At 38.7% G+C, this 26,209-nt stretch overlaps 1 protein-coding gene across 1 annotated transcript in view; it reads left to right on the top strand.

The window, feature by feature from the left end:
- TRPC5 (transient receptor potential cation channel subfamily C member 5) overlaps nt 1–26,209 on the top strand; it is a 237,405-nt gene that overhangs the window by 123,394 nt on the left and 87,802 nt on the right. The window contains exon 3 of the mRNA XM_037512058.2: nt 18,402–18,923. Within this exon, the coding sequence (XP_037367955.1) occupies nt 18,402–18,923 (522 nt within the window). The remainder of the gene's footprint in view (nt 1–18,401; nt 18,924–26,209) is intronic.

The raw sequence follows: 26,209 nt of genomic DNA on the forward strand, positions 1-26,209 counted from the left end.
CTCCTCCAGTCACCTACATCCAGTTGGTTACCAAGTTCCTTTGAATAACTAAATTGAGGCAAGGGAGCAGACATATAATCATTGTTGAAATATAAGTCCTGCTAGAGATAAGAGAGTACTGTATATATGGGAGCATAGGTATCTGATCATGTCACTAAAATGGCCACAGTTGCTCCTTATTTCTTAAAGAATGAAGTTCAAAATTCAGGCCCAGAGTTGATAGCTGGAGTAAAAGGGGATGGCTAATGGCCCAACAAATCTTGTTGAATTGCAACTGATAATCGAGCACTAGGCCTGAAGGGATAGTGAGATCAACAGATAAGATAAGATAAAGGAAGTGGTTTCTTTATTAGCAGAAAGGCCAGGAGAGCCTTCATAGTGAGAACCATCCTGGATTCAGGGACCTACTGATAAACTCACTTAGAACAGAAGCTATTCTCTGTTCTAAGCAGTAAGTCAGCCTCTGCCATCCTCCATGAAGGGAAGGTAATACCATAGGATTACCAGAAGCTTGAGTGAAGGAAAGCTTCCTGTTGGACCTTGCTATAGTGCACTGTTGTTGTCTGTGCATTTGCAAAGGAGGGTTGTGAGCCAGACAAGAAAAAGGCACTGAAAAAACCTTCCAAGGAAAGTCAATTCAGAGAAGGAAGAGGAAGCTGGTTCAACTGACACATCTACCACCTTTTCATCTTACTCCAGAAAAGTGGGTTGATTACCCACAACAAACACCTCTGAAGCTGTAAAATAAAATTTCTAAATTCCCTTTTGCTCTTCAGGGGCAAACTGGAGGGGTTTGGTGTTTGTTTCTACCATATAAGCTCCATTATCCATACCAGAATTGCAGGAAAACTTTGACCTCCAGAGATCCTCCAACCTATCTCTTTGTCATTGAATAAGTAGTATCTCCCCACTTCCAACGTACCTGAAATAGCCAGGATTTAAAATAGTTTGGAGTTTGCCTATCCACCCAAAAAAGAGAGGTGTAATATTTACCCAAGCATATGAAAGAAAACATCCTGTTTCCCACACTCAAAACCAACTCTCTAGAAACCATCGCGATGAACAATGTATGTTCTCCTCGGCATTTTCTGCAAATCTCAAACAGAAACATGCATACACACACACACACACACACACACACACACACACACACACATAAAAAGACTCCTTTCACCAATGATCTGCAACTTGTTTCTTTTTCCTCAACAATACATTGTGGACATCTATCCCATTGAGGATAATTATTTTTACAATATTCTTTTTAATTAAAGACAATTTTGTATTATATCATCAAAATGTGCATATTTAATCAGGACTCTCATAATAAACATTCAAATTATTTCAAGTATAATTAGGTTTTTGCTTTGCTAAACAATGATCTGATGATATCCTCATATATAGGTCTTTGTACACTTGTGTAATTATACTTGTAAGGTAAGTTTCTAGAAATAGGATTATGGACTCACAGGGTATGTGCATTTTTTTAATTTTAATATATATTTCCAAGAAGAGAAAAAAATATTAATTGCCAAATTGGTCTCCTAGCAACAGTGCATGAATATTACTCATATCCACGTAATCATGGATTGCAAAAAGAAATCATTTTTATTTTAAAAAAAATATTTTTAAATTATTTTAAAGAATCTTTGTTATTCTGACAGGTGAAACATTCTATGACATCATTTTACATATGAATCTTTTATTATAGGTGGGATTTAACATCTTTTCATATTATAAGCAATTTATCTTAGTCTTCTGTGAAACAACTTTTTTTTAACAACTTTATTTTTTACCCACTTCTCTACTATAGTCTTTACCTTTTTCTTACTGTTTTGTTGAAACTCTGTTTATTAAGGGCATTAGCACTTTATTCATTCTTTAATATTTTTCACCTTGTTTTATTAGAGAACAGTGATTTACCCAAAGTTTTACAGCAAGTCTGGAGCAAAAGGCAAAACCAATTGTATTACAGATCTTTAACTTTTCTGCTAAAAGTACATAATTTAAGTGATGCTTAAAGCATCTTAGTTTCTCTCTCGTATAAGAGAGCCTGGATGAAAGCAATTCCTGCTTAATCATTCCTTTATTTTCAAATTTCCAGTTAAGTACTCAAGTACCTTTATTCAAAGGAAGGAAAATCTATGTGACTGTAACAGCTAGTTTCCAGAAGGAGAGGATCAAACAGGCCTCCACCTCAAGTACAAGAAAAGTTAGAAAGGAGACAGAAACAGGAAGAAAGGTTGGTATTTGGCAGAGAAATGAATTCTAACACCCAGGCAATACCAAAAACCGATTTAATCCATTCTTTACCCTGACTTCATTGACAGCAGAACTGCTATTTCAAAAAGATAGTAAGTATCTAATTATATAGGAAAGCATGTTCCTTGATGTCCTTAATAGGGAGGAAACATATAAGAGGGAGAAAATGGGTGATAAGACATACCTATACTACTTCTGGTCTATACTCTCCAAATAGTCTACATTGGTCAGATATATAGGATAGTTTCCAAATTCTTACTTTATTCAATATCATACTGACATATGATTAAGAATGTGTTTGGGCCACTAAGGAAGTCCAATACCAGCATCAAAATAGGATGCTCAGGCAACCCTGACTAATATGTCAGAAAGATTTCTTGATACTGTAGAGGATTTTAGCTTCTTTTTGTCCAGAAGTCAATAAAACACTAGCTTCAAACTAGAACTTAACATTTAGCTTCAAAATAGAACTTAACAAACTCAAAAAAGAAGAAGCCCTCTCTAGACTGATGCTACCAGCAATCTTAATTGTCTGTTATGTAGGTTATTTTTTCCTACCTTGATTTGAGAAGTGCTAGTAAGCTTGGGGACACACAAAGGGTATAAATAAAGCTTTAGTCATGTTTAATGTATATGATCTGCGATTATAGACTCATTATGTCTGGAAGGGTCTCAAAGAATAGATGATGAGATGTCCATGACAAGAGCCTTACAACTTGAATCATTCTACACAACCCTACCATATCGTCCTATCCAAGCCATTATTCTCTCTTACCTGGACAATTACAGTAGCCTCTTAACTGATTTCCATGCTTTCCCTCTTAGTCCCTCATAATTTGTCTCTTCCCAGCATCATTAGTCAAATTTTAAAAAACTCAAGTCAAGCTATATCACTCTGCTCAAAATCTTCCAATGCCTTTTCCAGTGTCTTTAAGGTCTTCTATGAGCTGGCCCTCTTGTATCTCTTTACTCTCATCTCCTACCACTCTCCCCCTCATTCAATCTACTCCAGTCATACCTCTTAAAAGAATTGCTTTGCCTCAGTGCCTTTGCCTGAAATATTCGTCATCCAAGTATGTGCACTACTGACTCCCTTTACTTAGATATGTTCGATGCTTCATTTAGGTAGCTCCAATGCTACCTTATCAAGTTCTTCCTTGAACTCCCAATAAAAAAATCACATGTCCCTTCCGTTGCTTCCTACCCCTTTACCATGTTCATAATTCTTCACAGTACTTATCACCACCTGACATACATGTATAATTGTTGGTGCTTATGTGACCTCTCTAGAGAGAGGCTTTCACTATTTTATTCATTCTTGAATCCCCAGTGCCTAGAAAGGTTTTTGGAGCATGGCATAGACACCATAAACAGTATTTTGAATGAGTGAAACTAATAGAATATCAAACCTTTAAAGATTGTCTAGTCTACCTCCTCTTCATTTTGTAGATAGGAGCAGCGAGACTCACAGAGGGCAAGTGATTTGTCCAGGCTCAACAGAGTGTCTTTCATAATAGAAGCAAGATACATCACTTCTGACTTCCAATTGAATATTACTATAATACATTAAAATTAAGTTCTATCTTGAAAGTCACTCAGAGTGAATTCTACAACACCCTATAGTTGCCCATTCTGAAATCTAGCATCATCAACTGTCTTCCTGGAATCTAACCTGAATTCTTTTTCTTACAGGCTAAACATTTTCCTCTATTTCGCTGTTAGTAGAGAGAAAAGACATTCTAAAGATATAAAAACCTTCTTTTAATCAGAGGTTTGTTATTTTAAGGAACTGATACTGCTTTTAACAAAAGCCACAGTGCAATTTCTGACTTCTATGGTGCCTCCAAAGACTCACATCACCCCATGAAACAAAGCTCTCTTGTTGGATGACAGGGATCTGGAGACCCAAGGTAAAAAGCCACATGAGTGTCTAATTAACAGTATCTTTGACTCCAGGTTAGTGCAGTATAAACAGGAGAGCATTAAAATATGTCCACCAAAACCAAAACTTATTTGTGTCTATAACCAAACATATTCAGTTTGTAGTCAACAGTCCCTGGCATCAGATCTGAAACATTCACCCATGATGCAGACATGGTCATAATATACATCTTTGCTAACCAAATGCCCTTGCCCTGTAATACAAAGAGGGTATACAGTGGTGAGCCCTGGCTTAGCCTTCATGTCATTATTTTTCTGCCTTCCCTATCAGGAACCTCATTTCTCTCTTCCAGTGTTAATGTCTCTATTATTTAAATCAAAATTCTATGATTTCTAAATTAGCTGGTTCCCACTTGCAAACCAGAAAGCAGGACAAGTTAAATTTACATATTTTCCTGTCAGTGCAAAAATTTTCTGGGTAATTGCTTGTCTGAGCACAATGGAAAGTATTCTCTGGATCTTGGAACTTATTTGGAAGAGAATGCAATAGATCTTATTCAAGGGAAGACACTTAAATGAGCTAGGCTATCTTTAACTAGGAATCATCCTTTAGTCATTCCACTACTTTTTCATTTAACTGCCTATGCAGAAGACTGAATTCACAAATTCGATTAAGTGATTCAACTGGTGGGGTCATTTCCATCCCCGCTGGTCTTCAGGATTAGAGGACAACCCAGTAGCAAGACAGAACAGTATGGCCTAAGATGAACACTGAGCTAGCATTCCCCATCCTGAACTCCTTCTTTGGAACCAGGTTGAAATCTTCTTGTGACACCTTGATCCAAGCATCTAGTGAGAAAGCATTCTTTGGTTTGTTTTGTTTTTTATTTGTTTGTTTTGACTGGACCAAGTGGCTTTATTAGAGAAACCCAGCCAGTATCACAACGGACTTAGCATTGGTAGGTTTCTTCCTGCCAAAGGTGGATATAACACTGATGAAACAACAGTACAATATCCACCACTTGACACAGCCTATCACTATCTCCTCCTTCTCTCCCTACTCCTTTCCCAAATTCTGGGCCTATCTGGGAGTTTGGCTTCTCACACTCCCAGCGTAGGCCAGGGTACTATGGACCTTACCTCTAAGCATGTGGCCAGTTACTCCCAGAGTGATCAGGACCTTCATCCCATACAGGTAAATGGTAGCTTCAGTCTCCAAAGGTATGCCTGCCATGAGGACGACTTGATCTTCCAAGGTGATGCCTTCCAGGAAGACTACATAAGCCTTGATCTGGGCAACTGTCTCCTGGAAAGTCACCTCAAGGGTGTGTCACTCCTGGGCACAAAGAACTAGATGTTGGCTCTTAATAGAGCTCCTTAGTAGAGAGAGCAGCCCAGAGGTGTTGAGTAGTATTTGATGGGGGGAAAAAGGAAAGGTGGCCACATAATTTCAAAACCATGATGTCAGCAGTTGAGAGAAATGGAATGGCATATCATCACAGGACATGTTTGAGCAGAGGCAAAGTAGCCATTGGACAGGAGTGTTGTCAAATGAATTATACAAACATCTATTATGAGGTTGGGCTATGTCAGCTCTGACATCTCTTCCAACAACAGTCTTCCAAAATGTATATCAGCTGTGGTGCAGGATATGTCCAATGTGTGAAAATGGAATTTTCCTGTTGATTTCATCCCTCAACTGTTATGTAGGCCTAGACGTATTACTTGACTTCTTTGTGGTTTAACCTCTTAACAGTGAAAAACAAGGGGATAAAACTAAATACTAAATCTGAGGGATGCTGTGAGGAAATGAGCAATGTTTTGAAATCATTCTAAAACTACTTTAAAACCCCACATAAAATAGGTACTGTGCCTGACACATAATTAGTTTAGTAGAGAGGCTAAAACCCCACTTAAAATAGGTACTGTGCTTGACACATAATTAGTTTAGTAGAGAAGCAAGAATAGAATGCCCTAGTATACATAAAAACCATGGGGGAGTTCACTAATAACTCCACAGGCAGTGATGTTATTGATACATTTCTAGAATAAAACCCATGATGTTCTGGTGGATATCTGTTTGGCAGTGGTCCACTTAATCTTAGAATCATCAGGATTAAATGGAACATAGTGGCACTCTAGTTCATTCTTCTGCCTCTACAATCAATCCAAGGGGTTTTAACCTTTAGCCTCTGAAAGAGTTAAACATCCCAGTGTTAATTTGATGGAATACAGCCTTGGCAGGGATAGAAAAAGTCCCAAAGCAATTCTGTGCAAGTGTCAGTTGCCTCAAATTCTCAAATGTATATCTGCTGCCTCCAGGGAGTCTCAAGTTTATGGATGAATAGTATTATGAGATCACAGATGAAGAAGAGTTTGCTGGAAGCTAAGCCTTCTCCATGGATACCTGATCACCTTTGTTGCAGTTTTAGGCAAATTATCCCCTGCATCTACTGAGTTCTCTACAAATTGGGTGCTTTTACCTCCCTCACTAGAAACTGGGGATGGAATAATTAAACATTTGGGGCCTCCATCAGGCCCACTCTTGCAACTTTTCTTCAATTCAGGATTTTTTATCTGCTAATAACTGAAAATGAAGGAGAATATTAAGCAGAAGTGAATTTAATTTGGAACCCCAGTCCTTTCTAAGGCCTCCTATTCATTAGCTTTAGCCCACATTTCTGTAAAGGAGCTACAGAATGAGATTTCATTGAAGCTAGCAAATGTCTGGTTATATGTGTCTTTCGGAGAGAGGGGAATGTTTTGCAAGTAAGCATCCTGATATTTAAAATGTCTTTACCTTTGCAAGTTTCAGGTTTGGGGAATGTTTGACTTCAGGGAACTAAGGAAAGGCAGCTGATATTTTCCTAATTTAATAGTGATCAGCACCAACTCTCCTTAGCCTGGGAGCACTGGGAGACAAGCAAGAGATGGCAGCAGTCAGGTTAGTAGCTCTCCCTTCTCCCATCTCCAACCACAGGCAACCAAAGTCTTATTCCTTTCCTTTAATATTTGGTCTGTTTGACAAGAAAAAAAATTACTCTGCTTGAAAAGGCACTGTGGACAATGGAGCTGCCAGTAAAAAGCAGTAAAAGTAAAAGTAATGTCAGACAGAAAAAGAAAATATGGCATTTTCCTTAAGTTTTTCCTCTCAAAATGTGGTAGAGAAAAATACATGAGTAAGTGCAGTACTATATGGTTATTAGTAAACCTTTGCTTGTCAAAGACTGTATTTGGAAAGAACTTGCTTGCAGTGGATGATGTCAACATTATAGCCATAGGTTCAAACATTATAGCCATAGGTTCAATCACAAATAACTTAAGCTACTTTCTCCATCAACCATAAGTTACATCATTTAAAAATGTAATTCAGATCCTAATGAGCTAGTGTCTTTAGTGCTTTTAAAACCACACTCTAGGGCCTCCTTGGTGGTGCAAGGGCTTAAGATGCAATCTATAAAGCTGTCGGCAGCCACTGCAGCATGAGTTCAATCCCCGGCCAGGCCAGGGAGGAACCCACATGGCCCAGCAGACCTCTCCTGTCTCACCCGCTGCTCCCCTCAGCAGTGTGTTTCAGTCAGTCTGCCTGTTCTGTTCCCCACTCTGTGAATTCACTCTGGTGAATCCTCTCACACCCCACACCTCTGGCCTGTACCCCAGCTCTTGCATGCATAAATAAATAAATCTTTAAAAAAAAAAAAAAAAAAAAAAAAAAAATAAAAATGTAATTCATTTATCATTATGACCCAGTAATTTAATCGTGGCCATTTGAGTACTGAAAAATCAACAACTCATCATAATGTATGCTATCAGAACCACCAGAGACTTTTGAATCCTGTTTTTCTACTAAAGAAAGAAATATTCCTGAAATGAGTCTCCCCGAAATGTCTGTGCTAAGTGAACTTAAACTTCACAGCATTGTCCAGGCTCACATTTTCTCAAAGGTTCCCCAACCCCAGGCAAGCTTGGCTGTAAAGGGAGGAGTTCCTTGTTTTGTGGGTAGAAAAGTCACTCAGAAGTCCTAGGTGTGAAGTTGAAGCAGAAGATACCTAAATACAAAATTCCCAGAAAGTGTGACCAACAATGCCAACCAATAAAATATGTTCCCTGCCATTAACGGCAGTCATTTTAGGTTTGCCTTCTGTTTGCCTAGAAGATCTGTAACTCAGAGTTTCCATTCCTGTGATACTCCAGGGCCCTAACTTTCTTATTGCAATGAGATGCATGTGCCCTGACTCCTTTTCAAGTGGTTGAGCATAATAAAACCATAGAGGCAGACCGTGGAAAGGTGATCTCCATAATGGCCTGCCAGGGGGACATTTGTCAATGTCTAGAGATATTTTTGTCTGTGACACAAAAGGACAGGATGGTACTGGTATTGAGGCGAGGAATGCTACTAAATATTCTACAATGAACAACATAGCTTCCACCACAAAACATCTGGGCCAAATTGTCTAGAATGCCAAGATTGAAATACACTGGACCAATGCCAGTAACTGAATACCCCTGTCTTATATCTCACCCATTATCCCCATTCATGTTGCTGGACCTCTACAATACCAACCACCTGCTGCCTAGACCTCTCCAGCTACAGGGTTCCACCCACATATTGAGGAACATTTCTCTTATCCACTATTAGCAAATCTAGGCTGCTTTTAATACCAAACACCCATTATTCCATCTGATCGCCTTGATTCTATATTGTATGCTTGTTAACACCCCAGACTCTGAATCCAAACTGCTTGAATTAAAGCCCTAGATTCTCCATTTGGTAGCTGTGTAACCTTAGACAAGTGACTTAACCTTTCTGAGCTGTTTCCTTATTTATAAAACACAAAAAGTGGCTGTTCCTACCCCATAAATGAGATAACACACATTAAGTGCTTGCTTTGTAAAGTTCCTAGTGCATTTTTAAGTATATAGTAAGCCCATTTTTCTTCTCCTAACTCTGAGTTTGTGTAAACTCTAAACTATACTATATAACAGTCCCCTACTTTTCACTGCACTTTAAGTATACACCAAATGCCTCTGTGTGATAACAGTCCACAGGGCCATAAATGCAAAATTCAATGCTACAGATATTTTGCCACAATTGAAGATTTGGAAAATGGAAGAGAATTTACAACCTAATAGTCTTTACTGAAAAGATCAAGGACCATCATATAAAAAAGAAATTAACTCCCCACCCAAGGACTGTCCTCACATGTAAAGCAGCTGTTAGTTGTAGCATTCTACCTCTGGAAACTAGTGCCAGCTGCAGGCTCAGCTGAGTTGTGGATAATGGACAGAAGCAGGAATGGGGGGCTCAATAATCATTTGATGAATGTGACAATCTCCTCTTTCAAGCTTTGTCTTCTAATCAAATAAACTGAGCAATTTTAAAACAAAGCATCTTTTGGTATGTGTATGGAGCATGAAATGAAAATCATTATTGGCAAAGGGAGTGATCTTGATACCATTTAACATGATTTTACTTCTAGATTTCCAGTCTGTTTTCCATAAAATCTTTCAAAAAGATCTCTTACATATCACACATCGATTTTAAGCCATTTTCTTTATTCAGGTCTATACTGAATGCTTTTGAGAACTATTATGCTTTTCTAACTTTCTTTTATACTCTGAGAATGAACTGAACTTAATTTTTATCACCCAAACTCTTCTAGGCCTAAGCTGGGACTCCTGATTATAGCTACCAATTTTCAATTGTCTGACAACAATCATATTTTTCATTTGCATGGCTATGAACAACTTAAAACAAAATAAAGGTTGTGAGCTCCTCTTTTTTTTTTTTTTTTTTTTGCATGAAAATCCCTCTTATTTTTTCCTCCTGATTTTGTTTTGCTGGCAAAAGTGCTCCTATTAAGATCACTGCCCACTAGAAAAAAAATCAAAATAATAAAGGGCTGTATGTATCAAATCCTATGGTACAACTGATGCCAATCTGGTTACCCCAACCTTCACATGGTCCTGGACCCTAGTTGGGTCAGGAAGGTTTTTGCATCTGAGTTCTCAGTCGTATCCAGAAAACTTTATCATGCCTACCCAAATTCACACTAGTCACTTGATGAGCAGTGACATGAAAAACTTGAAATCGGCTTAGCAGCATTCTCTTTCCAGTAAAGCAATCTACAAAAAAATTTAATTTAAAAATCACATGGTGGCTATAAAAAAAAGAACCAAGAACAATGACCTCCCTAAAGTGCTAATTGTATCAAGCTCCACCATAGGGCTACCTGACAAACTAACTATAGTCTCAAACTGACAGACTAAGACTCTCATTTCTGACATTTGCCCTACATCCAAAATAACCCATACCTTCGCTTTTACTTATCTTTTGACTTGTTGCATCATTTTCACAATCCCCTGAGAAATGTCATATCTTAACTATATACAGAGGACTGGCTCCCCAAATTCCCATACACACATGTTATGCCCTTCCAACCTTGGCTTATTTTTACCTCTTCCTTCATTTCTAATATCCATTCCAAAACTCACCTTACTTTGGCGCCGATGGCCCCCATCACTCATTATATCCCTCTTTTGCAAAGAAAAATGTATGGGATGGTTCAGTTAACCCTTTGTGACAATCTAAATTTGAGAAAAAGTTCTTTCCAGGTTTCTTCTAACTACAACCCTGAAATCATAAACATTTACAACCTATAGAGTTAGTCATGTATTATTTTCTTATAGACTTAGCTTCTGTCTTTCAAAAATTAAGAATCTCCATCTGATGAAAAATCAAGAAAAGTTTTGTGGGTTCCAAGCTTTGAGCAATTTTTTTAAAGATTTTTATTATTTTATTTCTGTAAGAACTGGGGTACAGATCAGAGGCACGGGAGGGTGAGAGGATTCACCAGAGACAGAGTGGGGAACAGAACAGGCAGACTGACCAAAATACACTGCTGAGAGGAGCAGCGGGCAAGACAGGAGAGGTCTGCCACGCCATGTGGGTATCTCCCTGGCCGGCCGGGAATCAAACCCGTACTGCAGAGGCTGCAGACAGCTTCACAGCACTGTGCTCAATCCGCTGTGCCACCAGGGAGGCCCAAGCCTTGAGCATTTCTATATAATGTTTATCTGGGCTGAAGGAAGAACATTAGTTGAAGAGGTTAACATCCAATAAAACCTGCAAAACAGGTCTCTGCTAAACTGGGGTGGAGTAGTATAGTGGTTAACAGCACAGGCTTTGGAGCCAAACTGCCTGGGTTCAGGTTCTGGACACTACTTCCTAGCTAAGTGACCTGGGGCAGGGGACTTAACTAATGAGTTTTCTCAGGTATAAAATGGAGATAATTATTATACCATGGTGAGATATTCCAGAATGGTGCCTGACTTATGAAAACCAGTAGCCACTAGTATTATTTAGTATTATTTTTACCCCTGCTACTCAGGTGAATGCTAGACCTTTGTTACATTATTGATTTTTATATACACCAGGTGGGTTCTGTGCCATTATCCCCAAATAAGTTTTGTCCATTTTAATCTTCCAATGTAAATTATATACACTTGGACCTTGAAATCAGCTGAGATGATCCAGCAGATCCTAATTCCAATGATTCTGCTTTCATTAGAATCTGGGAAACAGATTATTTATTATTTCCCATATGTCATCAATGGCTGCTGCAAAGTCTTTCATATATATTCACTACTAGCTAACTGACCTATAAGTAAGGCACAGTGGGTGGCTGACAATGTGATGGGATTAGATGCTGGTGCTCATTTCTAAGTAATATAGAGAAATGAAATTTCATTTCCAACAATCCTGCCCAAAGAGATTGAACAAAAAGACTGCCCAAAAAAAGATTGAACATTGATTTTATCTGGCACATTAGGGTGGGGAGAAGGGAACCCAGCAGGTAGAAAAAGAAGTATTGCAATTTCACTAAATCCAGGCACAAGAAGAGAGATTCATTTCCAAAATAATACTAGCAGACCAGCTGTGTGAGAAAATCCAAGAGGTTTGGCCTATGACAAGATAGTGCTGTGGGTATGCATGAAGTGGCTTCTGATAAAGGTCTGCCTATTAGTTACAAATGAGGGGTTTAATTTCAGAAGCCTGTGATAAACTCCAGCAAGGCCCATAAGACTGGCAACAATGGGATTCAGAAACTTTCCAATTAGCAGAATGTGTCCAGTGATGAGGTTAATGGAAATGATGTATTATTTGGGCCTCTTGAGAGCAATAACCCTGTAAAAACTCTGACTAGTCCTGAGAGTGGGGACGGAGGAGCCACAGCTATTCTTCTGTTGTGTCCTGAGGCAGTGGAATTTAGCAGAAAATATGAAGCTGATGTTAGTTCACACTTTTCACTGTACTGCAAGTGTTTTATGTGATGAGCTCTGAGCTGAGCAACTGTGTCCTATGCTCATTAATCAGAGGATCCCAAGAATACAATGCTAGCTTTTCAACAGGGAGATGGAGGACAGATTCAGAAGCAAAACTCATTAGGGCCTGAATACAAAGCCCCAGGGAGAGACAGGCAATATAACTTCTTTAGTGGTCATGCCCTAAACCAACATCATTGCAAATTTTAAAATTCAATCAAGTCAGTTCATGCACCAGGTTTCTTTAGAAGTATAGCTGTAGATAATATGAACCAAATCTCATTTCTTGGCATTGACATCCTTCCCTTTACTCCCCTCCTCCCTACCACCCTTTTTTCCTTTTAAAAATCATTATTTCTAATGGAAATCATTCAGTACAATTTGAGAGTTCAAAGAGAAGGCAAACCTTGATAAGAAAAGAATAAAATTGAATTTTCCACCTGATCTCAGTCTGAACACAAAATGACTGTTAAAAGATAATTTTTTAAAAAGGTTAAATGATGATCCTCATAAAAATTTAAAATGAACACATGTCAAAGGTTGTAAAGAACTCATTAATTAGTGAGGGAGCCAGGAGTCTGCAAACTACAGCCTGCAAGCCAAATCCAGCCTATCACGTGTTTTTTTAAATAATATGGAGTACAGTTAAACCCATTCATTTATATATCGCCTAAGGTTGTTTTTGTTTTACAGTGGCAGAGTTGTAAGGTCCACAAATCCTAATATATTTACTGTCTAGTCTCTTACAGAAAAAGTTTGCTGACCCCTGGTTACAGGCTGAAAGACATTTATAAACAGATGCCAAAAAGTTTGCAAATAGACACACAAGGGAATAATCAATTCCATCATGCTAGACAAGAAATATTTGCATTATAATTTACAAAATTGTACAATAACTCACAATCAAAGGTATGGATAATCCCAAAAATATATTATACCCGGACTATTCAGTCAGTTACATGTACAAAAGTTGAGACTAAGGGTCCAAGGAGAAGTCTTATTTATAAAACAAACAAACAGAACAAGGAGTGCCCTGTTGCAATTTACCAGTAATTGGAAATTGGAGGCCTCCGACCTCAAGCCTTAGAGGCCCTGCAAACTGGGGAAGGTCTGAGTATTAGGGGTATATCTGTGGACCCAACTGTCAGGGAGCCAGGGCAGGCAGAGACTGATCCCACCTACTCTCTTGGTCTCAGCAGGTTGAAGATTCTCACATCTACATTTTCAGCCCTGACCCCCCCCCCCTTTCCTTTAAGATTCACACTAGAATAACACAATTTCCTGCTACTGTCCCCATAGGTACTTCAAACTCAACATATCCAAAATTAAACTTTTTTAAACCCTAAATCTATTTTTCCCTCTGTATTCATTATCTCAATTGGTGACACCACCATTCAACCAGGCATGTGATTCAAAACCTAACATCCTCGATTTCTTCTCCCTCTGGTACTACCTGACACATCCAAAGAATATCTTAAATCTGTTCTTTCCTGCCTATCTCTAAAATAACTGTCTAGTTCAAGGTCTTACCATATCTTCAGCTGGACAAATGATATCTTTTAACTAGTCTTACCTTTCTGAAAGTGAATCCAGTGGTTTAGTGGACTAGCTGGCTTATATTGGTTGGTAAGAGCTGGCTGTATACATCTCTGCCCAACTCTGCTTCTGTGATGTCATGACTCTGTGATGTCATAATGGTAGCTTAAAATTGATCACCAAGGGAGTGTTTCTGCCACAGAAATTGGTAAACACTAGTAATCAAGATTTCTTTTTTTGGGCCTCCCCTGGTGGTGCAGGCGGTTGAGCGCCATGCTGTGAAGCTGTCTGCAGCCTCTGCAGTGTCGGTTCAATCCCAGCTGGCCCATGAGGGTCCCAAATGGCAAGCAGACCTCTCCTGTCTCGCCCGCTGCTCCCCTCAGCAGTGTATTTCTTTAGTCTGCCTGTTCTGCTCCCTGTTCTGTCTCCAAGAATCCTCTCACCCTCCAGCACATCTGGCCTGTACCCCAGTTCTTGTATAAATAAATAAATAAATCTTTAAAAAAAAGATTTCTTTTTATGGAGAGCTGTTTGTTAAACATTTAGCAATACATTTACCCACTCCCCACAGTGACCTTTGTAAAACACTTGCTCGACTATGCCACTGTCCTAATTAAAAGGCTTCAGTGACTTCCCAAGGCCAACAAATAACATTAACTTCTCAACATGGCATATGAAGCCTTTTATCATCTGGCTCCTACATAAATGTCCAGCTTCTTCTCCCATCCCTCCATAGTCTCACAACTTATGTGTTAGCACAAAGGTCATATATATATATATGGTTTGATCTGGTTTGATCTGTACACTATCTTTACATTTTTTAGCCAACATTTACAACTTTAACAGATTCTGCCCCAAAATTCATATTCCTGCCTTCTGTTGAAAAAAATCACAACACTAGGCCCTCATTCATGCTTGTAACAATTTTATAGCAAGGAGATGAGTAGCAGATATCCTCTTTGAGAGGGTGTATGTTCTACAGTTTACCAGTTCCTACCATTCACTCACCCAAATCACACATATGCACCTATACCAAGTCTTCATTTCTGTTGCCTACTACCTGTTTGGCCCCTGTAGTAGAACAAATATATCATAAAGTCTGAATTATTATCTGAAAGTTCTGATCCTCATTATAAAATTTCTTTTTCTTTACTATCATCATCCTAATAGTTCATGGTCCCTGTACAGTCTAGAAAAGGAAAAACACCAGGGAGATGAAAAGAGGAAGTAGGAGAAAGATGAGGATACATCTGTGGCCTTTGAGTAAGAGTCTCCATTGTAAAGCAATAGGATGGTGAAAATTACTGGCAGGGACTGTCCTAGGTTTGGGATCCCAGGTTATTTCCCTATAGAGCTTCTCGGCTAACCCTCCTTAGAGTCCTAGAAAGCCCACCTACTGGGCCTCCCTGGTGGTGCAAGGGGTTAAGACGCAACCTATGAAGCTATCCACAGGCTCTGCAGCATGAGTTCAATCCCCAGCTGGCCAGGGAGCAACCCACATAGCGCAGCAGACCTCTCCTGACTCACCCGCTGCTCCCGTCAGCAGTGTACTTCGGTCAATCTGCCTGTTCTGTTCCCCATTCTGTCTCTGGTGAATCCTCTCACCCCCCACACTTCTGGCCTGTACCCCAGCTCTTGTATGCATAAATAAATAAATCTTTAAAAAAAAAAGAAAGAAAGAAAGTCCACCTACTCAGCAAGACATGGGAAATAAAGACCCATGAACATTAACTCACCTTGACTCAAGTTGTGGGAGCCAAGTTGATAAAAGACCATCAATTTCTTATTTTGACAATAGGAAATGTAATTGTTTTCTGCTGTATGTCCAGCACTGTGTTAGACAACATAGGAAAAAACAAGAGCAGACTAAGACATCTCAACATTCAAAGACCTCATAACCATACTGAGGACACAAGAAAATACATATGGAAAATAATTAAAGGACAATATAAGGCATCATCAGAAAAGTGAGACCTTGGATGTAACCTAGTGCCCAGCAACATCTGGGACAGTTGTGGTGGGATCAAGTTAGGAATAGGAGATAATGAAGAAGCCAGGGCTTACAATGACACTTGATGGGCAGAGAAAAGGGAAGACCATTGCATACTGGGGATTCCATGAGGATATACACAAAAAGAGCAATGAATAGGTTGAGTGTGGCAACCTGTGTATGATAATGCTAATTGGAAGAAAGAAAAATGGCAGTCTAGATGAGAAGACATGGTTGTTCTCTACATCCCAGTGTTCTTTTGAAAGGATTTCCTTTCTGGTGCATGTACCTAGAAAGCCAAATGGAAGATCAGAAGGCTCCTTATTCAGCACAGAATCAAAGACAATGGAATCAGATGGCTCCAGAAAGAATTTCATTTTTAGGCATAGAACAGTAATCTCTCAGCTCCATAACACAATGGGTAGGCAACACTTACAAGTACCACTGTGTATCTTGGACAGGCCTGGTAGCACTAACATAGAAATAAAGAAAGAGAGGAAAAGAATGAGCAAGAAAGAGAGGGCTGGAAGAAAACTTTGGCAGGGAGCAGGCACATTCCTCCCTGGCCCAGGGAATTCAGTATCACCGGCTCTTTCCTCTCTCCCACCTCCCACCTCTAGATCATGATAGAAATTGAGAAATGGCCCTGCCAACTGAGAAAGGGTAGAGTCCCAGATCTGAGCTGCTTTCTTTCTGGGCGGACTATAACACATCACTCACTCACCATCTCTTCCAACTCTACTCTTTATGAAGGTTGTTGTTTATGTGCATTGCTAGGCCCACTTAGGCCTACTTCTTCCTTAGCCTCAGGCCTATGTTAATTCCCGAAATCATTTTTTCCTGTGTCCAATTTACTTTATGAGCCAGTTGCTCACTCCCTGCTGTCTTGTTTGTAGCAGCTCCCTTTAAATGTTTAACAATGTTTATTCCCTGCTCCCTCCAAGCAATTGATGGCCAATATGCAGCCAGATCTCAATTCTTCAGGGGCTGCTGTAACCACTCCATGAAGGAAACAGACTTCTTGCAAACTCCTCCCCATTCTTTACCTTTACCTATCTCCCATTTCCTGTTTCAGGGCCACCTCCCTGTTTGGAAACCCTTCATCCAAGGTGGAAAGGAGGCAAAGAAGATGAAAAACTCACCCTCTTGTCATTTTGCCAGCAACCCTGAGTGTCTATTTAAAAATTAAAATTGAAAAGAAACTTTTGGTTAAAACAATATTTGTCTATTCTGTGGGAATCTCAGTTATCTATGTTCTGTTGTCCCAGGTTAAAATAAGTATTTGAAACTGTCATTTTAAAAGGGTATTAGATCAATATTTCACAATCTCCTGGAATCCATGCTTTGAGTACTCAGCTCCACCCCTCCATGAAGACTCCTCTATTCCAGTTCTCCTCATCGAGATTTCTGTGGATCTAGTGAGCTGCCTCACTTTCCCTATTAGACTGAGAATAGACAGTATCCCAAAACATACTTTAAAGATTTTTTTATTCATTGATCAGCTTTTGCATATTCACACAGAGATGTTACTGAGTATCCAAAGAACCCCACACTGTTCACCTATAGCTGTTATTTGGGCCAAGCATTACAGTAGGGGCATAGAAATTTTATCAAAGGTCCTTGTTTTTGGTAACCCCTCCTGCAAGACTAGAGGTCCTCATTTCTATAGAAAGCATTACTTCCTAGTGGTAACAGATGTTCTCTACCTTGCTGGGACAAACAGGCTATCATTCATCTTTCCAGGAACACTGGAAATGGTCTTTAGCCACGGTCTTTGGTCCCCTGATGTGCATTGACATACCAAGTCAATGCAACCATTAGCCTCCAGGGCCTAATTTAGTGGCATGATCTTTAAGATTACTGGTTGTCTTTAGCCTTTCAAAAACCATTCCTGAGTCTCTACTTGGTGAAACTGAATACATGCTACTAGGTATTCCTACTTGCCAATTTCACTGTCTGATCTACCCAACTAAGCTCTAGAAAGTCAGGAAAAACACCCTTTACTTCTCTGTGTCCCTCATGGGGCCTCCGACAGAATTGGGCATATCACGGTTGCATAATTTAACAGCCAGGCTCTATGGTCCCATTGCCTGGGTTTGAAGTTAGGCTCTGCTATTAAAAGCTGTGTAATGGTTAAGTATGTGCTTTAACCTCTGTGTGCCTCAGCATCTTCATTTGGGGAGAATATTTACCTCACAAGGTTGTTGTCGGGATTAAATGAGTAAATATATGTTAAAGTGCTGTATGCCTAGTATACAGTAACCATTCTACAAAGCGCTATTATGGCAAATAGAATTGACAAAAGAGCAGTGACTCCAATTCCAGAATCATCAACATTCGATGGGCTCTATGGCCCTTTTTCTAAGCCTTAATCCAGCCCATTTGTATTTTTTCATTTCCTTATACCTAGGTCCCCACTCTGATGATGGACACCCAGTTCTCTGAGTTCACACCAGACATCACTCCCATCATGCTGGCCGCCCACACCAACAACTATGAAATCATCAAATTGCTTGTGCAAAAACGGGTCACTATCCCAAGGCCCCATCAGATCCGCTGCAACTGTGTGGAGTGTGTGTCCAGTTCAGAGGTAGACAGCTTGCGTCACTCCCGCTCCCGGCTGAACATTTATAAAGCTCTAGCAAGCCCCTCACTCATTGCCTTATCAAGTGAGGACCCCATCTTAACTGCCTTCCGCCTGGGCTGGGAGCTCAAGGAGCTAAGCAAGGTGGAAAATGAGTTCAAGGCTGAGTATGAGGAGCTTTCCCAGCAGTGCAAACTCTTTGCCAAAGATCTGCTGGACCAAGCTCGCAGCTCCCGGGAACTGGAGATCATCCTCAACCACAGAGATGACCACAGTGAAGAGCTTGATCCTCAGAAGTATCATGACCTGGCCAAGCTGAAGGTGGCGATCAAATACCACCAGAAAGAGGTAAGCCGAGTTTTTCTGCTTTTAGAGAAGCTTAAGCCTTCTGGAGTCCAAAAGCAGAACAAGAGTCAACATTTTTCTATCACCTAGCCCTCTGGCCAACAATATAGACAGCCCTCAAAAACAGGCCCACTTATCCACGGCACATGCAGTCTCTGCATCTTTCCTTTATGGCCAGATAAGTAGGGGAAAATACTCATCACCTGATCCTTTGATCAGCACCCATTCATTCAACAAGTGCTTATTCAGCACTATTCTTGGTGTTTGGGATACAGAAAACAGGTACTAATCCTGCCTTCATGGAGCTTGTATAAGCTAGTGGTGGACATTAATGATCACATTAGTAAAAATGTAATTACAGACTAACATAAGTACTATGAATGAGAACACAAAACAAAGGACCCCACCCCATATACTGAGGTTATGGTGGGCAGTGATCACAGCGGGCTTGCTGTCTGGATGCTGGTAATTGTTGACAGAATAAAGTCTTCTGCAGCCCCTCAACAAGAAGCCTGAGATAAACATTTGAAAGCTGGAGTTATGCTCAGAGTTTGCAGTTGTATAGAAGGTTGGAGCAACATCTGCAATGGTGTGACCTTGAAACTGTTAGGGTTCACCTCTTTGACAGAGGTCAGGTCCAAGCAGATCACATGAGAGGCTTAGCTTTGTCACATTTACAATCTAGCAGGTGCTATTCTATGCCATCTTATCAAACAACTTTCAGTAACCTCATTGAGCAAACCTAATTGAGCTCTTTAATGAAACAGCATAGTACAGTAGAAAGGGCAGAGACTTGATAGCCAGAGCAACTGAGGATGGGAATCTAACTCACCAGCTGTGTGACCTAAAGAAAGTCACTCAAATTTTCAGGAAATTATTTGCTCATGACAATAGTTCTTCCACTTCACTGAGCTATTATGGGAAATAAACAAGAATACACAGGAAGCACTTTAATGTTCTTTTCCATCTCTCTTCCAATGGTATCTGAAGTCAGATTCAACCTGGTTGAACCAGAAGGTGCTTGCTGTCTAAAGGACTACCACCACACTGCATGGGCCCATGGGTCCCTGCATGGGCCCAGGCTCTGAGACAAATCACATTGTGGGCTCACCTGGTCCCTTTCTTTTTTTTTATTTTATATATTTTTTACATCATTCTTCATTTTTGTACAATGTATGTATTTTCATCTCGCTTATAGTCCCCGTGAAATTCCCACCACCAATTCACCCGTGAACGATCACCATAGTCCCTTGTGCTCTTCCCACCCGTTTTGATCCTACTCCCTTCTCCACCCCACCCCCCGAAGAATGTCTCTGGTTTACAGTTGCCTGTTGATTTTTATTTTTACTTTATTATAATTTCTTTTTTTTCCTGATCCCTTATTTAGGTTTTCTAAATTCCTGCTATGAGTGAGACCATCCGGTATTTTCTTTTTCTTTCTGGCTTATTTCACTGAGCATGATCCCTTCCAGCTCCATCCATGTTGCTGCAAATGGGATGAGCTTATCTTTTTTGATTGCTGAGTAATATTCCATTATGTAGATATACCACATCTTCTTAGTCTAGTCATCTATTTTTGGGCATTTGTGTTGATTCCATAGCTTACCTATTATAAATAGTGCCGCAATAAACATAGGGGTGCAGATGTCCCTTTGAACTAATGTTTTTGTGTCCTTGGGTAGATACCTAGGAGTGGAATTGCTAGATCATACGAAAGCTCCATTTTTAGCAGAGGATCCTCCACATAGCTTTCCATAGTGGTTGGACCACATCTGGTCCCTTTCTTGCCAACAAGAAAATAAGAATACTATGCCTTTGAAATGAGGCAAAAATGAGTACCCAAGGCAACCTTGAAGGGTTCTAAAATGACAAAAGAGCAACATGTAGACTGAAAAGGCTGTAACTGGGGAGATAGTAAATGGATAGGCCCACATCAGAGTATCATTATCCTGTTTTTTGCCTCTACTTGCTTTAACTTATTTCACTAAGTCTGAAGTTACTTAAACCTCACTTTACTGTTTGGAAAATGGGGATAATAATGAGGAACATTTACTGCCCTGGGAAAATATAAAGTTTAAATAAAATAAAACAGGTAACATGCTTATGCATACCACAACATTCAGCATACATTAGGCATTCAAGAAGTATTAGCTATTATTATTCACTTTAATTGGTACACCCTGAGGACTCATATTACATGGTCTGACTCTGTGCACTAAAATTGTAAAAGATATAGCAAAGGCTCATTTCTTCCCTTTCCTCTTGATCCCCTGACCCCTACATACACACTGTCCTTTTGTTGATATGTAATATCAGTTGTGTTAGGTAGTCTGCTGTAAGGTCTAATTGACTTTTCTACATTTTGATTGTGTATAGTTCCATTAATGATGTATATCATGGTTTCAATGTACTTTTCACTTTGCATGAACTGTTTAATACTGAGAAAAAAAATCACAGGTATTTTTTGAACATGAATTGCTTCCAGAAAACAAAATGGTTAAAGGGAATAGAAATGTTAACAAATAGATATTGCAGAATAGAACTAAAGTTTGCACTTCTTACATCATTAGATAGCATGAAACCTCAAAATTTTAGGCTCCCACCCCCTGAAAATTAACCAAGCATTTATTTTCAAACAATTTCACTGTAATATTTCATCAATTTTTATTGATAAATCATCCTCCAACTACTTTATCATGTGATCCCTTCTGTTCATAATCTTCACTTGCCAGTTTGTTACTGCTACATGTGGAAACCATTGTCATCATTCCTGCACTCATGTGTTGATATTCTTGGCATATACCCATGGAAACATCTTCCTATTCTACAGTCACTGCCCTCCAGCCCTCATTAACCTTCTCATAATTTTCCACTCATATTTTAATCCTTTTATTTCCCTGAAACTTTGTTTCTTAGGTCTCTTATTTTATAATTTCTTCTATTATTTTTTATTAGAGAACATGCTACTATAGTTCATATATTTTTCAGCTATTATTATACCAACCCGAATGTGCCAAGGAGTTATATTTCTTTTTGCTCTCTTAATTAGCCATCAGAGATTCCAAAATTGTTTTCTGGGCCCATTTGCTGTGTATTGAGTTTATTGAGTAAAATATACATAACATAAAATGTACCGTTTTTAAACTTAAAGTTCGGTGGCATTAAGTACATTAATGTTATGCAACCATCACAATAATTAGGAATTATTTTTTGAAGATGCTCAAGTTTTGGGATGGCCACTTTTCTTTCAATAGTGAGTCCATTCAATTAGAATTTCATATTTTGCAGGTCACATTATTTTTAATTCTTAATTCTGGTAAAGTGAAACCTTTCAACTATTCAAAATTATGGCTATTTAGCAGTAATACAACAGTTAAAAAGCACTGTATTTATGCAGAGATTGACAATTTTAGGCCTAGCAGTATTCACTCATCATTGTGACTCAAATCAATGAGAATTTAATAGACAATGGCATTTAATAGACTGAACTGTCTCAGAGCACATCAAACTCCAACTCCAGCTTTGCAGCAAATTCAGCAAGCAAAGATAGTGAATGACTCTCAACTTCAATGTCAATAATTTCACAAAAAAAAGAATATACTTTCTTGCACACATAAATCCAAATATGACCCATGACTGCAGGCTTCAGAATTACTTTGGGATTTATATATTTAGCTCCAAATCTTCCAAGATCTTAACAGTGCCATAGAGAAATTTTAGATTAGGGTCTCTTCAAAATAAGTCACAGATTAGTAGGACAAGTTTGAGAACTCACATGTGCCTTAAGGTTCCCACCGCAATGACACTGCTCTCAGAATGTAAAACATGATTTATACTCATCAAAATCTATAAGATTCTTCTGAATTATGAATTCATTTCCACTAAAGAACTGGGTAACCTTTCCCAATCTGTGAATTACAGTGGTTTTTTAAAAGGTCTGTGGTTCCATTGAGTTCCAAATGAGTATTGTCTCTAATTGTTCCCTATTTGATCCATATGTTTAATTTCAGACTGAATACTCTCACCTTCAACAAATCATTAATATCCTTATTTGAAGAGTTTTTTGTCATTTCAAGTTTAGAGTGTTTGGATAAGAAATACAATTCTGTGGGTTAAGGAAGTTCCAACAATTCAAATCTCTGTGAGCACTTCATTCTCAGAATTCTTTGATGTGAGGAAGCAGACTGATAATTCTGTTCAATATCCATAATTTAGTTTTTTAAAATTGAAATACACATTACTTAAGGCTACACGCCTTAAAAAGGTCACAATTTTGATATACAGCAGGCCCTTGAATAGTATTGTTTCCTTCAATATTTTCATTATAATGTTGATGAAAAAAAGAATTAGGGCCCACAGTTAACTAACTGACATTTATCAAGAACCTGGTCTCATGAAACATCAATTTCCTTAAAGTTACAATTTCCAAGAACCTATCAACATTAAATGAGGACTTACCATAATTTATCATATTATGTAATATACTTAATCACCAATTTTCGCAGTACACACTCTCCTTATGTAGGATGTGCTGGAACTAGGCTAACCAACTAGCTTTATCCCTCTATTATATTTATGGAAAATAAACTCAGCTTTCTATGTTAGATAATATCCCACAAATTCCTTGCACACATATAGTTTATGTGTGCTTGCTCATCAAGAAGAAAAATATATTAGCAACCTAAGTGAGTCACACGCCAGAGTCTGATGGAATATATTCGGTTTGAGGGTTACATGTTGGGAGCCCCTAAATACATTGGAGGCATTTTTTCTAAAGCCAGCTTTTTCAGATGACCAGCAGGTCCTGAAAAAGGCTAAACAAGAATAATCTCCCAGGACCAGAGTAATATAAAGGGAAATCAACTTCTAGATAGGAATGGGAAAACTGAGGTAAGAGACAAAAACTGCCTTCTTTTTCTTACTTAATTGCATGCTTGATTCCAGTTGGACCATGATGTTCTATCTTCAAGGTCATAAAGGGTATTACATTTAGTGAAGTCAGACAAAGACATACACCATATGACTTCACTCACTGTGGTAAATAAACAAATGAAAGAACTAAATAAAACAAAAATAAATTTTGAGACTATAAGAACAATTAGTGGTTACCTGAAGGGAACAGCGAAGAGGACTGGGTGAGCTGGGGGAAAGGAGTGAACTCTATGGTGAATGACAGAATTGGACTTTAACAGATGTTGATTTAAAGTGATGTGCACCTGAAATTTATACAATGTTGAAATTTTACTTCAATTAAGAAATTATAAAACAGGGCCTCCCTGGTGGCACAAGAGGCTAAGCACCGCACTATGAAGCAATCCACAGCCTCTGCAGCACGAGTTCGACCCCCAGCCAGCCAGGGAGAACCCCACATGGCGCAGCAGACCTCTCCTGACTCGCCCTCTGCTCCCCTCAGCAGTGTATTTCAGTCAGTCTGCCTTTTCTGTTCCCCACTCTGTCTCTGGTGAATCCTCTCACCTCCCACATCTCTGGCCTGTACCCTAGCTATTGTATGCATAAATAAATAAATCTTTAAAAAAAAGAAATTATAAAATAATTTTAAAGTATCTATTTAAAAAAAAGATAGTAGATTATTTCCTCAGGGTCTGTACTCAGAACAGAAAAGAGCTGATACACCACTTCTCCCTGATTAATCTTCTTTTAAAGAATGCTGCGATTCCAAGTGGGAAAAACAATACAAATAGAAACTTTCTCAACAGATGGAAGTATTGTAAGGGACTCCTGTACCCACTCACATCTAAAAGTTTCAGACATATCTCTTGAGCTTAAAAAAAAATGTAGTACACACACACACACACACACACACACACACAATTTCCTCTATAAAATGAGCTGCATATTCAAAAACTGGAAGTTGGGGGGGCCAACATTAAACATTAAGATAGGGTTTCAAGAATAAAATGATTTACAATGAGTATTGCCAGAATTTGTTATACTCTAGAGGCAGGTGTATTTATGTGTTTTCAACATATTTTGTTAATGGCATCTTTGATTGAAGAATCTGAAAGACTGAAGTTTTATCTCAATATTTTGTCTACCTAGTCCATGTCATATGAACAACTGTGTTAAACTAAAAAGTACTTCTTGATATGCTTTCACATTTTTCTAGAGTCTTTAAGATGAAATTGTGATTAGAGGTAAAGAGTTCAGTGGTTTTCTTTACCTTGTTAAAATCCAGTTCTGTTTTTCAGAAGTATAAATGGAGATCACTTTCAAATATTCTTTATTACCCTAAAAATATGTGACATTTGAGACCTATGGATAGTTGTAGCTCTCAATACAAATAACTCCCAAATAACTTCAGGAATTAGGAGTTATTTTTTCTATTTTTAGGTTTTTCGGTTGGCTGGTTGGGTGGTTGGTTTGTAAGCTAAGGGTTTTATATAAGCAGAAGAAAAATAGGTTTTAAATGTGGACTTGGAAGGATAGGGGCCTTGAAAAAAATAAGAAGTACATGCAAGAGGAAATGGCTATCTACTTCCAATCTCTAAAGTTATCAATACAAGAACACAATAGTCAGCTTTGATGTCAAAAAAGAATTTGTAAAAATCTAGTTGGATAATAGTGATTTGATAATGTTTAGCGTTACCTAACACCTTCAGTAATAAATCTTAGTCTTACATGGAATATAACTACTCCTAACAGAACTCAAGCAGACTCCCCCAAAAAATTAAACTTGGTTTAAATTAAAAAAACAAGCTCAGAAGAATGAAACAATAGCTGATTCTCAACTATAACTTTGACATGGCACTTGAATCTCTTAGAAAACAATTATAAAGCTATTCTAAAATCTTTATATGTCACATAGACTTTCAGGTATTGTCACAGATACATCTTTCAGATATTCCTAAAGTCTTGATTTCATATAGTGTCCCATTGTCACACATATATCAAAGATTTTGAAAACTGTATCATTTTACATGTTCCTTATTCCCACTGGAAGTTGACATAAAGATTATTACAACTCCCATTTTATAAGCAAGGTTTGTATATCAGAGATAAATTCAGGATTATAGGACAAATCCAGAACTCCAGACTCCTGGTTCAGTACGCTCTCTGAATATACTCCACCTGCTGTTGTCTGGCGTACCTTTTTTTTAAAAAAAAAAAAAAAAAGATTTATTTATGCATGTAAGAACTGGGGTACAGGCCAGAGGTGTGTGTGGGGGGGAGAGGATTCACCAGAGACAGAGTGGGAAACAGAACAGGCAGATTGACGAAATATACTGCTGAGGGGAGCAGCGGGCAGTCAGGAGAGGTCTGTTGCACCA

This window comes from Talpa occidentalis, unplaced genomic scaffold (genome assembly GCF_014898055.3).
Source record: "Talpa occidentalis isolate TD23 unplaced genomic scaffold, MPIMG_talOcc4v2.1 talOcc4.15, whole genome shotgun sequence".
In the NCBI taxonomy this organism is placed as follows: domain Eukaryota; kingdom Metazoa; phylum Chordata; class Mammalia; order Eulipotyphla; family Talpidae; genus Talpa; species Talpa occidentalis.